This window comes from Myotis nattereri, assembly GCF_964212035.1.
Source record: "Myotis nattereri genome assembly, chromosome: 6".
Lineage (NCBI taxonomy): Eukaryota > Metazoa > Chordata > Mammalia > Chiroptera > Vespertilionidae > Myotis > Myotis nattereri.
Window position 1 is genome coordinate 48,717,133 of NC_138081.1, and position 14,997 is coordinate 48,732,129.

The 14,997-nt window shown below is 35.1% G+C and overlaps 1 protein-coding gene across 3 annotated transcripts in view; it reads right to left on the minus strand.

Annotated features, from left to right (window-relative positions):
- Positions 1 to 14,997, minus strand: part of MAP3K7 (mitogen-activated protein kinase kinase kinase 7) — a 63,452-nt gene that overhangs the window by 21,175 nt on the left and 27,280 nt on the right. Inside the window, exons 8-13 of one of the 3 annotated variants that reach the window (XM_081095092.1) lie at positions 14,854 to 14,984; positions 11,992 to 12,073; positions 9,467 to 9,597; positions 8,734 to 8,863; positions 5,983 to 6,063; positions 2,132 to 2,196 (exon numbers count right to left, since the gene is read on the minus strand). In XM_081095092.1, the coding sequence (XP_080951218.1) occupies positions 2,132 to 2,196; positions 5,983 to 6,063; positions 8,734 to 8,863; positions 9,467 to 9,597; positions 11,992 to 12,073; positions 14,854 to 14,984 (620 nt within the window). The remainder of the gene's footprint in view (positions 1 to 2,131; positions 2,197 to 5,982; positions 6,064 to 8,733; positions 8,864 to 9,466; positions 9,598 to 11,991; positions 12,074 to 14,853; positions 14,985 to 14,997) is intronic. The other 2 variants (XM_081095093.1, XM_081095094.1) reach the window with 2 other exon arrangements.

Consider the following 14,997-nt stretch of genomic DNA (forward strand, 5'->3'; position numbering starts at 1 on the left):
GAAAAGAATTATACCTTTAATTTTAAAAATCCATATTATGCATACTTTTCTTCTTCAAATGATGAATGTTATTTTCATGAGTAATATAAATTATTTAATGGTCAATTATCATAACAGCTTTAGGGGAAAATGTTTTCATAGTACACTTTAGTACATTTTGGGCTTACTGTTTGCCATTCTCATCCCAATCTGGATATTAAGCATTTTAAGTTTCTAATACTTCAGTAATTTTGAAAGAGTGAATCAATTTTAAAAACTGGCTATACATCACCTATTTTAGAATACATTTTACTGCCATGTCACACGCCCCTCACTCCAGCTCTTTTGGAGTAATCCATGACAACTCATTCTAACTGACTGCCCCACAATCATGGTCTGCCTCAGTTCCAGTGTTTTCCTACTTGAAGATATAGTAAATGAAAAGCATAACAATCATAATCTCAAGTAACACAGAACTTGTGAGGAAGTAAGTAATGAAAGGAGTAATAATCATAATCTCAAGTAACACAGAACTTGTGAGGAAATAAGCAAGGCTTGGTGTGGTGAGGTCAGTGCTGAATTATAGCAAGGCCTTTATTAGAGGACATAGAAAAGCACTTGTTCTAGCAGATGCTCCTGAACTGTCTAGGGCAAGCTTCTCATTCCTACTCAACAGGAGAACACTTGGCTACAGTTTCTCATAACTGGAATATCAAGAGCAATAGTAAACAGTTAAAAAGGTTGAGCTCATCAAGCCTGTAAAGAATCAAAGCAAATACCAGATGTTAAACTATCTGTTACTAAATGCCCTCATTAATACTTTAAGTATTTGAGGGGGAGAAAAGTGGAAAACTTCATTCAGAAGTTCTGGAGTCTCACAAAAGCAGATATATTGAAAAAAGCTGCTATTAAATAAATAAAACCAAGATTTAGAGTGACTTAATATAATAAAACACATAATAAAGTAATATGTGTATATATATTTTATCTATGTATGTACATATCTGTGAGTATGAGTGTGTGTGTGTGTGTGTGTATAGGTACTGTGAGAATAAAAATATTTCCAGATATAAATGAAGATCAAAGGTATTTACCATTTAAATATCTCTAGTAATTTTTGTTAGTTAAGTTGATGCCAATAAAGGCTTTCAAATTTTTATTAACAACTACAAAGAATCTCCAAAATTAAAAGTATGTTATAAAAATGAAGTATCTTTCTAGGACAAAAAGTACTAATACATTTTACCCTTAGCTTAAATCACATTGTTTATAATATATAATCCTATAATTTTATATGAATATGGACCATGTGATATTTTTATTAATTCAAATAAATGCTATACTCACAAAATTTACTTTTTTCTGCACAACTGAAAAAAGAATCAACAAACACCTCATAATTAGTTCTCATTCATTTTAAGAATATGACTTATATATGTTATATATATCAAGTTTAACAATTTGAATAAGAGATAAAAAAACAATGACTAAGCTGCAACTTTTATATACTTGGGGGGGGGGGGGGTCAAAACTCTGTACTAGTCAGTAATGGCTTAATTATAGCACTGTCTGGATCATCTACAAAAAAGCAATGATAAAGAGATAAGAGGAGTTTAGCAGAGCATCCAGAAATATAAAGATGAAGAATAAAAATCTTGACCACTGGGATAGAAGCTATTCTAGAATTTATCCATCTGCTTAGTAAATATTGTCTTAACTTAGTATTTCATAAAATTATAAATCCAGTGAATATGACAAATTAAAAGATGGTAAGAGTCCTCCAGGTATGTCAGTGTTCTATGTGATTTCAGAGGAATGACATCTTATTAAGGAAATAGTTCACGATTTCCTTTAGAGGACAATGATAATTACTAAATTATTAAATTACAAGACTAAATACTTCCTTATTAAAGCATACATAAAAAACACATAACATGCGCAGAGTGCTATTTCCTAAATTATCCTTCAAGTTAAATTAATAATGGCACCCAGATTTTTTTTCTAAGAACTTAATTCATGTATAAATAAACTTCTCTATCACAATTTTAAGTCAACTCATAAAATAACTTTGCAGAGTATATATTACAGTTAATTCTTTATTTCTGCCCATTATTCCTCTTCAAAGACTGAGAATTTGAATGTTAAGTCTTACCTGACCAGGTTCTGTTCCAGTAACAGTCAAGTCTTGGATGGATCTACGTCTTGGCTGTCCGTTGCCTTTTAAAAAATAAAAGAAGTAAAATACCGAAATCTATTCAGACATACAATAAGGATTTGATTGCTACAGTAGGAAGTTCAAATTTGTTGCTCCTTGAATCTATACAAAATGTTTGTGAGAAAAAAACTGAATTTATTATTTAAAAAATAAAAAGAGAGAAAGGTGTAAAAAAAAAAAGGGGGGGGGGGAGAGAAACAGCTGGAATGTTTTAACTCAAAAGTTGCCGGCCTACAACAAAGCATGTCCTAATACAATAACCACTCCTACCACACGAGTAGCTGCTGAACTCTCTCCCACCATCTTCTGTCATGTATTTAAATAGATGAATGCTTGGGGGGTGGGGCTGATGACGGCATCTATTTCAAGGGCCTTACGTTACAGCTTCTACAGCAAGACAGCTATCAGGTTGTAAGACTGACTTTAACCAACAGCAGTACCTTCTTCATTTCAGGGCCTAAAAGGATGCTTAGGCTTAAAATTGATTAAACCTACTCACACTTTCTTAAGCCCATTAGTCTTTGTCAGTCTCAGGTAATCTGTTAGTTGTGAACAACAACTCTTAAATTTCCTACTGGAGATGAATGACTCTCATTCTGTTCTCAAATATACAGCTTGTTTAAATGGGCTATTGAGTTAATCCTGCTTTAGGAACTTCTATGCTGTAATAATTTAAAAATCAATTCATGAAAGAATTCTATAAATTTAAGTCTTCAACAAAAGAGAATGAATTAAGCATTAGCTTCACTCAGCACTTTTATTTGGGATGAGAGATCAGCTGTCTAAAAGGAAACACTGAAATATTATGAGTAACAGCTGACACAATACTCGAAATTCTTTTGACTCTGAAAGCTATATTATGCAATTTCTCAACTGTGGGCAGCCCCAGGAACATGTACTCTAATAGCTGTGCCCTGATCAGCAGGCAAAATTCATTCTTAAAATTTACACTTCCATATTCTAAGTATCTTATTTTAAACCAACCAGCAATATAATTTAGCACATTAATCCATTAGACCCCATTACTACTTTACACTTAAACTAAAAGGATCTTACAATAAAATAATGTTTGATGCAATAATGTGTAGTGAATATAAAAGCTCAAATGTATAGCCACCCTTGAAAGTGTAAGACCTCATCACTCTTTTCCATTTTAAACTATGTTTAAAATTCTTTATGTAATTATAACTCAAAAATATACTTTTAATTTCATTTTATTCCAGTTCCAACTTTTGATTACAAACTAACAGAGCAACAAACTGCACATTTATTGAATCAGGCACACTAAGACACTTTTATGAAAACTTTTAACTATCCCTGTTTTTGGAAGACAAAAAAGATCCCCACTACTGTCATGACTAATAAGCAATTTTAGGCACATTTCATTCAACACAATCATTCTAAAATTAGCTTACATGAGACAGGCTTGTAAAAGTGTCTGGAATTCTCTTTTCAGATAAGCAACATTTGTGAACCTGGGGAACCACCCAGCACATGTGTCTGAAAATCATTACATCACCACTGCAATAACAACAAAAACAAACTCAAATCTAGGTGAAGGTTAAGAGAAAAGGGAAGTAAAAACTTTTAAGGAAATAGGGTAAAGAAGAGCTGACAGTTCACAAATGCCATAAAATGAAAAATTTTTAAGCTACAGCATGAGTCAAAGCAAGCAATATTAAGCAATGTATTTAATTAGCATAACCAAAGCAGAAACCATCTGGCAAATAGTTCAGACAAAGCAGAAAAGGATTACAATCAACAAATACTTGTTGCTCCAATATTAAATTTTAGGTTGTAATTTAGAAATATGAATGTAAAAAAATATCAAATACCTATCTTTAAAAATGAAAATTACTGCGTGTGTTCTTAGTAAATTTAGATTGATTCTGAATTTTTTTCAACTAACTACTAATTTAGAAACTCACTTATTTTACATTTGTTAATGGTTTCTTGATATGTGAATACCTATGTTACACATGGTAGTATAAAAGAACAAAAAGTAGAAAAGAGGAGCAAGATGCCTATCTAACCAGGTTTTCTTAGCACTGGCACTACTGACATTTTAGGCTGGACAAATCTTGGCTGTGGTAGGCTGTCCGGTACAGTGTTGATGTTTAGCAGGATCCCTAGCTTCTGCCTACTATATGTCAGCAGCACCTGCCAACTGCGACAATCAAAAATGATTCCAGACATTGCCAAATGTGCCCTGGGAGGGGGAGAGGGGGGCAAATTCACCCTGACTGAGAACCACTGAGACTATTATTTTCTCCTATTCTCTCTCCCTCATCTTGTATAGTATTGGCTGTATTGCCCACTCTGTGTGTGTGTGTGTGTGTGTTTACCCCTAAGACCTGGATTAAGATTGATCTACCATTTGCCTAAATTTTCCTGATTCCCTCAAACATTTATATAATCACAGTTCAGCAATATGTGTGTAAAATGCTGCCACTTTAGTTAGAATATTATTCCCTTAAACATATAGTACCTTTTACCATGAAGTAAAATGATCTCAAGTACTTGTTAATTTTGAAAGCAACCCATGACTCAATAAATAAAATTACAATGTAACAAATAGGTTAACTCTATTCTCTGAACAGCAATAGTGATGATATAAAACAAACTACTTTGATAACCAGAATGAAAAGTAATTACTCTAAAAAAAATGGTTTTGTATACATAAAATGGCCCCTAGGAATTGTATAATTTATATTTTATACATATTTATAATTTATATGGATCCTGTATGCATGCTAATTCCTGGCCACTGAACCTCAATGATAATCTGTTAAACAGGCACTATGTAAAAGACATTGACCAGTTCTGATTCAATCAATATAAATAACAAAGACACTGTCTCTACCTCAGTTTTCAGTTTCCTTGAGGAGAAAAACCCACTAGGTATTCAATAGTATGCTAAAAGCACAGTCACAGGCCAAGTACCAGAGTGCTAGAGAACTCTCCCAAAGCACACCCGTGAATGTGTGGAAGGGAAATTGTAATTTCCTTACCAAAACTTGGGGGCAGGAGGCAGAGGAAAACCTAAAGCAGAGGGATTAAGAAATGATAATTTGGATAACACATATTAACCAATATTGAAGGTCACACATGCCATTAAAGCTTCTATCAAAAATGGTGATTTAGAACTGTAAGTACCATGTTAGGTATAAAAAGTAATTTGTGGGAAGACTGTCCTGATAATGCACAAGAATCAGAATTGAACATGATTCTTTGGCAAGATATCATGCAAAACAGCAAATCTCATTTAATTTTACTTTCTGTTTTCTAAGTTAAGGCAAAATGGTATTTAGCAATCCTCTTTTCTCAACTTCATATTTCACTTGCTACCAACAGAAAGAGGCTGGGATAGAAAGCCTAGCGGACACCCCTAAAATAGTAACTAAGAAAGAAAAGGAGCCAAGGAAAACAAATATTTTTTAAATAGTTGTTTCCTCTTTCTGCTGGGTGCAAAAAAGGTCTGGGTTCAGTTTATCTACTCACCTAAAAGCTGAGAGGAAGTTGGTAAAGTCTGGGCAGGCATTCTCCCTTCTGTGAAAAGGTTTACTTTGCCTTCTATTTTATCCTCATTTTTGGATATCTGAGGTATCCTGTCAAGCCCACTTCAGTGTAGATAAATGTATACATTTTCAATCTGTCTCCCTAATTACTGCATGCAAGGTACCTATTTTCATGTCCTACAAAAATTGGAGCAAGAAGCATTTTGTAAGTACCAGGGATCATTATTCCGGTTCCACAGTTATTAGACCAACTCAGGTGGCCTATGATACCTGATATGACGATCTCAGGGACATCCAGAATGTTGCCAAATGAAGCAGTTTTACGATGGCCCCGTTTAGGCCTGGAACAGGCTGCAAAAACACATATACACAGTATACATGCAAACAACCACAAAAGTAACACAGAAAACAATAAATTACAAAAACGAAATAGTTTTCAAATAGTTATGTTAATAACACTCCGTGCAGAAAGGCATGCAGAACTATCTGACTTTTCATCCATGCTCAGAAAAGGCGTGATTAAGGAGCAAACAACTACCAATACAAGATGTTTCACACACTGGCTTTAATTAGCAGAAGAAAAAAAAAAAGAAAAAAAAAGGGACAGAGACAAACAAAGCTGCAGAGTAATGAGGAAGCTAAATACAAATATGTTCATAGAGACAATCTACCTAAGTGAAACCACTGATATACAATGGAGGGGCTAGGATGAAAGTGGGGAGGAAGAGAGGAGTTAAAAGAAATAAGCTACCATATTTGTTTTATTATAAAAATACAGGAATATATGTTCAAGTTAGGTGTTTTTTGAAGTGTGCTATAAAGTAGAATTCATTGGTTAAATGATAATTATTGCATCAAAGTATAAAATGTATATGCTTTTATAATTATAAATATTTACATATACTTCTAGTAGACTGAGTTATTTATTGTAGTTTCAAAGTTTAGGGTACATTCCTGCTAAATATGAATAGTGTTGAAAAGCTAGAGAAAATGAACCTTTCAAAGTAAGGTAATTCACTAAAAACATCTGAACTGTGTAGAATTCAATGACTGTTCAATAGCTACTATTCTACATTTAGGCAGAAAAAGGACAGGGTAACTTAAATGCGTATAGTTATCTTTAACCTAGTGAAATATCATTTCTGTAAAGAATAATTATAAACCAGTACCTGACTAGAATATTGACACCGGCAGATATAAAATTATTATAGCACTACTTCCTGTTTTAAGGAGGAAATCACTATTTGGCAGGCCTATCTTGAATGATATCCCTGAAATGGAAAAGATTCCCCAAAGTGTGAGGGCATATCCCTACTTATCTGATACTACAGTGAGTCTCCCCCCCCTCCACAGAAACACTTGTGACTCATAGAGACCAGATGAGCTTATCAGTGGCTAGTGATCTCCCATCAACTTGATTGTTTCTGAAGACCCATCTGTATGGCAGAGACTGCTGGTGCCCTCCCAATCATTATTTTCCCCTTTTTCTTAGCAACAGAGCCCTGACTTTACTCTGGAAAAGCTCCATGAAGAGCTTGGATATGTGCCCTTTGGCCTTCTCCTAATTTTTCCTTCCTGCTGTCTGGATTGTGTGGATGTGATGATTGGAGCTGTAACAACAATCTGGAGCACCCAAGTATCTATGAGGATGGAAGCCATACAATAGGGACTGTGGCACAGAGGGACAGAAGGAATCTAGTCGCCTAATGATAATGAAGCCTACCTCCAGATTCGTTTAAGTGTGAACAATAAAAGTTTATGTGTTAGACACTATTATTTTGGACACTCTGTTATATCGACCTGATTCTAATGCTGACTAATAAAATCATTGATCATGATTAGTTGAAGTCAAGTATAGTATGATTGTCTTCTGGACAACTTCTATCTGAAAATAACTCCACATAAAATGAGAATATTCAATTTAGAAAAAAACCAAATGAATGACAAAGATCTAAAAACCAACAAAACAAAAACCTGGTTAGCTAATTTTTAAAATACATATATGCTAATATACATGTACATACATATATAACTAATGGACAATATGAAAGACTGATTTTTTGTTTATATTTCCACATTTTTCACAAAAGAAATGTATTTAGGTGTATAATGACTTCCCTCCACTCCTGGGGGAATCAGAAAGAAGGCAAATTAAACCACCATTACTAAAATGAAACCTGGCTAGAAATGGTTAGATGCTTACTCAGGTAACACCACATATAATTTTTGTGTGTGACCAGTCCTTCCATAATTAATAATTTTAAGAACTGACAAAATGGAAATGTTAGCGTTTTCAAGATCAAATGTAATTAACATAATCTTTTATTTTATAATTAAAAGCATTAACCACAACCAACTTAACTACCTTTGCTACGAGCAGGAGGAGCAGATAGTAAGGTCAAATCATATATGAATCTGGAATACATTTTTTTGCTAATTTCAAAACAAGATATTTGCTATTCTTTGAGTTTAGCACAACATTCTAGTAAAATCACTCATAATCTTCCAGCCCTGGCTGTTGTGACTCAGTTAGTTGGCGTATTCTCCCATGCACCAGAAGGTCGCTGGATAGATTCCCAGTAAGGAAACTTACCTGGGTTGCGGGTTCGATCTCCTGTCGGGTGCGTGTGGGAGACAACCAATGTATTTCTCTCACATCAATGTTTCTCTCTCTCTCTCTCTTAAAAAAATTAAAATATTCAAAAACTTGCAAAACATGATTTTGGTAAAATTTCAATTTCTCATTTAGATTTATTTTCTGCTCATGTTTACACAGAAAGAATAACATCTGATAAAATCTGTAAATAGAAACATATAGTGTATGGTCCAAATAATTTCATAAGTCCTATCATCTTCCTTATTGCAATTTGAGAGAAATGTGTAAATTATTGCTAAAAGTTAGAAAGTAACTTTTAAGCCTACTTCCTGCTTCAAGAATTTTTAAGACACAAAAATCCCTGATAACTGAAACAACTGAAACTATCATTTTCATTCCTCTTCACACTTTTATTTCCTCTTTACCTGTAGTTGCAGCAATCCTGGCTTCTATTTCAGACATGTCAGCACTCATCCTCTTGCCCTCGGAGGTTGGGGGCAAGCTCTCTACGCTGTTCCCACGGGAAGCTCCCAAGCTTAAACGGCCAGATTCACTCTGTTAAAATTACAGGTCAATGTGAATTACTGAAACTCTGGATTTAAAATCCTAGACAGCCTAGAAGGAGGAAAAATACCAACTGGGATTCTTATGAGTTCTGTTTCTGAAAGAAAAGGGAAGTTTTCAGGGAAAGGGAGCTACAGGGTTAAGGGAGATCAAGGTGTAATACTGGCCTTCAGAGAAGGGTGGTCACTGGAGTTAAATGCCCCAATTATTAGTTAACCTAAATGCCTCAGGCAAGATGAATAAAATCACACCTTAAATAGCAAAAATATATCTGAACAACATGAAATGATAGATTTAGGACAACTTTAACTGGATAGTACAGCCAAGAAATAGCCATTTGACATTTTTAAACATTAACCATTAAAGTTAGGAATCACCATAGGGAGAGAACTGCACAGTTGGCAAAAGCAGCAATCATCAGAAGGGAAAACAATTTGGCAATAGGAGATTCTCATATGTCTCTACTCTTAAGCTTATCTGTTTCAGAAAAAAGATTCAGAATTTGTATAATGGAAGATGGCAAATCATTTCAGTTGGTATAACATTATAACTACTAAGGTTACCATATGATTTCACTTTAATAACAAAACAAACCTGTTGCTTTGCCTGATTTTTCAATAATTTTGATTCTAAGCGTTTAATAGTATCATTTGTGGAAGGAACTTGCTCCATATTAGTGTCACTTTTATTACTGGTATTTGTAGAAGCAATGTCCATGAATGAGCCTAGGAAAGCAGAAACATTTATGAATAATAAATACAAATGCTTCATCAATATGTAATGTAAATTCTTTTCTAAACTAGCAAGACATAAATAGACTTTCCAAGCTAATGGAGATAGCCTCCCCCAAAATTTTTAAGTGAAATTTAAGAATAGCACAAAAAGGGAACCAAAATACCTAAATAGTCTTCTCATAGTCAAAGATGCTTTAAAGTTGTTAGCCTGAACTAGTAGAATGAAGTGCCTATTAATCAAGATGGGGAAGATCAAGGTAGGAGTGAGTTTGAAAGGAGTGCCAGGAGCTTAGTTTAGAAAATGGTAAGTTTGAATTCCTATTAGATATCATGCAAGTAGTTGGATGAGTGTAGAGTTCAGGTCTGGGATGGAGCAAAACATCGGCAAATAGATAGTACATAAAGCTATGATATTAAACGAGATTACCAAGGAAATAAGTGTAGACAGATAAGCAAAGAGTCCAAATTACTGAGCCCTGGGCACTCTAACATATATAGCCTGGGAAGATAAGAAATAATCAGCATAGGAAACCATCAGAATAGTGGCCAGAGATATAAGACAATCTAGGCTAGTATGGGATCCTGGAGACCAACTGAAGAAAGTCCTGTAAGAAGGAGTGTAATGAACTGTATCAAATGCTACTGATTGTCAAAAAAGATGAGAACTGAAAATTATTTAGATATAATAATCTGGAGATAACTGGTGACAACGTGAGAAGAGCAATTCTGAAGTATTGGTATAATAAAAGCCTGAAGAGGCGAGGACACAAGAGAAATGGGAAGAGAAGCTGGAAAATCAAATATAGACTGTATATGCTCTGGGAATGATACCAGTAAAAAGGCTAAAACTGATGATGCCAGAGATAGGGGGAAGGATTGCTGAATGGGATTTAATACACGAGTTCACAGGCTTGCCTTTGGCTAGAGGCAGGGGCAGTTCAGCCACAGTAATAGAAGAAAATGCAGAGTAGATAGGCAGATATAGTGAAGGAGCTTGTGGAAACCATCTACTGATTACTCCATTTTTTTTCAGAGAAATAGTAAACAAGGTCAGCTGAGAGTGAGGAGAGTTTAAAGTTTGAGGAGAGAGGCTAAAATATAAAATTAAATCATCTAGGAGAGGCGAGATGGACTAAAATAAAGTACAACTGTCCAGCAGCATTAAATAGAGATTTGAGGATAGTAAATAAATGTGTGTCATCTCCAGCCACATTCAGCTGCACTGATATGTGGAGTAAGCTGAGAGTCAGATTTAACCAGGCCTGTGGTTTAGCCAAGGAAGCTTGAGTAAAGGGCTAGAAGGCTGAGAATTATTCCCAATGGAATTATAAAAACTGCTTGGAATTAAATGGAGGAAAAAAGGAAGAACCTAGGAGGACTGAGGGTCAGTGAAAAGATCAAAGGGTTAAGGGTCAAGTATAATAACAGGGAGAGGGTTTGAAAGCAGAAGCAAAAAACAATACAAAACAGAATTTTAGCGTTCACTTTAAAGTTTAGCACAACTAAAATATTTTCAGTAAAACTGAAATTTGGAAATAACTAGCCAAACAGTAACCAGCTTAAAATAAATATAATTATTTTTGAGGCGGGAGCTATAGGTCAGTGAAAATATTTGCCAATAAAAATAAAATTTTGAGTATATACACACACACTTTTTAATTTTAATTAATAATAAAATGTCATAATGTATTCCCAAATATATATATAGTACAATTTTTCTAAGAGTATTATTTCTACTATCATTTTTTTAAAGTTCTTATTTATTTGAGAGAGAGAGAAAGATAGAAACATCGATGAGAGAGAAACATTAATCTGCTGCTTTCTGCATGTCACCTACTGGGGGTTGAGTCCGCAACCTGGGATACAACCAGTGACCTCTGGTACATGGATCGATGCTCAACCAAATGAGCCACACCAGCCAGGACTCTACTATCTTTTTTGATGACCATAATCTATGAATTATATTTAGAAAACTGAGGAACTCTGATCTAAAATTGTAGAAGAGTCTCTGTAAACTCTTCTATAAAGAGCAAAAAAAATAAGGTGAGCATAATGAAGAACAATGTTGTTACATATATTTACAATAATTTCTAATAGTATTTGATCTAGCAGTATCTATATATAAACTCTCTTTCAAAGAAAGAATAGCATTCACAGTAATATAATATGCAATAGTTTTATATATAACTATACAAGAATTCCAAGATTTGGAAGCACAACTTTAATAACTCTTTAATCTTGGACCTTCATGACGAATGGTGCACCTGGAAACTCAAACTGTAGTCAGTCTTGTGAAATGAAGAAATTAAACTGCAAATGGAGATTATAATTTTTTGGGAAAGATACAAAAAAAATTAGATGATTATTCTTCCGATCTCTGCTTACCTGTACTGGTGGCCGAGTTGCTCTGTCCCTCATCCGAGTACTGACAGGGATACTGCAGGGGCTCATCTGCTCCTGGAAAGTACTGCAGATAAAAAGCAAATCTAACTTAAAATTCCTTTCATACAAACGAAATCCTATACAGTTAACTTGAAAAGTACATCCTAATTATTTTGCTATCATGGGACTTGAACACAGCAAAGATACTGCTTTATTTTCCTTAAGGCACAGAGTGAATTTGTAGATATCTAATTTTTTGATATTTATAAAGATGAAAACAACATGCTCCTTTTCTGAATTTTAATTGTGATCAATGCCATGCCATATAATAAAAGCCTAATATGCTAAGTGTTCGGTCGGCCATTCAACCAATCAAAGCATAATGTGCTAATGATATGCTAAGGCTGCTCAACTGCTCGCTATGACGTGCACTGACCACCAGGGGGAATACGCTCCGACGGGTAGGTTAGCTTGCTGCTGGGGTCTGGCCGATTGGGACTGAGTGAGATGGGCCAGACATGCCCTGGAGCCCTCCCATGGCCCCTCCCCAGCTGGCCAACCTCCTGTGTCCCTCCCCGGCCCCGATGGGGTCCCTTGGCTTGGCCTGCGCCCTCTCACAATCCAGGACCCCTCAGGGGATGTCAGAGAGCCAGTTTTGGCCTGATCCCACAGGCCAGGCCGAGGGACCCTGCTGGTGCAGGAATTCCTGCACCGGGCCTCTAGTGCAGTGGTAGGCAAACTGCGGCTTGCAAGCCACATGCGGCTCCTTGGGCCCTTGAGTGTGGCTCTTCCACAAAATACTGACTTCTGCGCATGGGCCACGAAGTTTCAATCGCACTGTATGTACGCGCCCACACGTGGTATTTTGTGGCTCATGAGCCACATGTGGCTTGCGAGCCACAGTTTGCCAACCAAAGCTCTAGTGTATTAAATAATGCAGAGACCAGAATCTTGAAGAAAACAGCAAATATCCTCTAAGGGATCATATGACATTCAATAGTATCATTCCTCATAGTTATATGAAACATATTTATGTTCTCAAAGTAGTGATATAAACTTCCAAATTGTTGAAATGATTGTTAGTCTGATAACTGAGATTGGTGTGCCATAGAATGATGGTTAGAACTAATACTTTAAACAAAAGGAAAAGGTTATGTATATCCCTCTATGACCTGAACATGTAATAGTAGAAACATTTAGTGCACAAAAAATTAGAATTTAAGAGAAAAAAATTTTCTTCCCAAATTAAACAAAACGTATATTAAGCACAATTACAATTTGACCAATTTATATAACCCAATGTTTTAAGGTATGTGACTCTAGAGACTAAGTTGTTTTCTTAAGAACATATCTTTACGGCCTAGAATTCTATATATGTATGTAGCTGCTACCCAAATATGATGGTTAGTTTTATTTTTTTTATTTTTTTAAAGATCTAGATCTGTGTTACTCGGCTTTTGTTCAGCCAAGATCAGAAATCATGCCCTTTGGGAGTGTGATTTGTCTTCTCTTGGGAATGAGTCAGTGAGCTTATGACTGTCTCCAATGTGTGTCACCAAAGAGGTTGAGAAACATGTCAGAAATAAAGGTCTCTACCAGGGAGGACTGCGTCCTCTTGCAGGGTTATCATTTCCATGCCTGAGAAAAGCATTGGGAAATCTCCCAAGTGATGTCCCCTTTTATTAAAGTATCAAACTTGTTTGTGTTTAGTCATTGATTAGAGATGGCATGACCAGATAAACTTGTGAAACAGTGTGGAAGGGAATTATACCTACTATATGCTGGGCATTGTGCTAGAAGCTTTATTTCGAATTCAACAAGCTCTTTTAAAGTACCTACTGTGTACCAGGTATTACATTATGTCTTTTTTTTTTTTTTATTGCTTAAAGTATTACAAAGGGTATTACATATGTGTCCCTTTTTTCCCCCCGCCCTTGACAATCCCCTGGCCTCCCCTACCCCCCAGTGTCTTATGTCCATTGGTTATGCTTATATGCATGCATACAAGTCCTTCGGTTATATGATGGTTAGTTTTAATCAGATTAGTTCAAGCTGATTTGTCTAAATTATTTTCAACAGAATGAACAAACTAAATCTTTGGCCATTTAGGAAATCACTTAGCTATATTTAAGGATATTTGAAGATTCTTCTACTGAGCAAATTGTTTTGAAATTCAGGTACTTTTATAGAATGTTAACTTTTTAAAGTCAAGGTACCGCTTGATAGATTTTGTTAGTGCCCCAAAAACAGAGTCCTAAAATTATTCAAATAATTCTCAAAGTGTCTGATTTATAGAGTAGGAAATTCTGATAATCATTTAAAAAGGTTGTTCTAAATTTAAAAATTCTATAAATTCTAGAAGAGAATTTAACTTTTTAATGGCAAATAAAAGGCAGAAAATATGCAATGAAAAAACAAAAGGTAAAAAATCACTTGTGTCTACGAATGCAATCTCTCTATTGCCCTGCATAAGTGACTGCTTGATAAAGAAAATAAAAAAGTTAGTTTAGCAAGTGTTAAAAGTCATAAAATACCTAGGTCCTGTAAAGGCCCTAGAGACCACCTAATTGCAAATGAGGCAACAGGCCCAGAAACAAACACATTTACCCACTAAGTTAAGCAGGAGGAAAAAGCAAGTCCCAAAACGTAGTCTAGCCCCTTTTCATTATAAATAACTAATTTTCCCCCTTATAATAGTGTTTCATCCTCTGATTATTGAGTAATAAATGTCCTTTGTAACTTGGAAAATACATAAAAATATAAAGCAGAAATTAAAAATAATGTTCTTTTACTTTAAAACTCCATTAAAACTCAGTACACATCACATGCCCCTAAACACAAAGCCCCTCAAAAGAAGGATTATACCCGCATCAAGTGAGTCATTATTTTCACAATTTCTTCCATTGAAGGGCGTAGAGAAGGATCTTTAGACCAACAGCGAGTCATCAGGCTCTCAATGGGCTTAGGTAAATTTTTGATCAGTGGTGGTCGAGTACCTATGAATAAAAA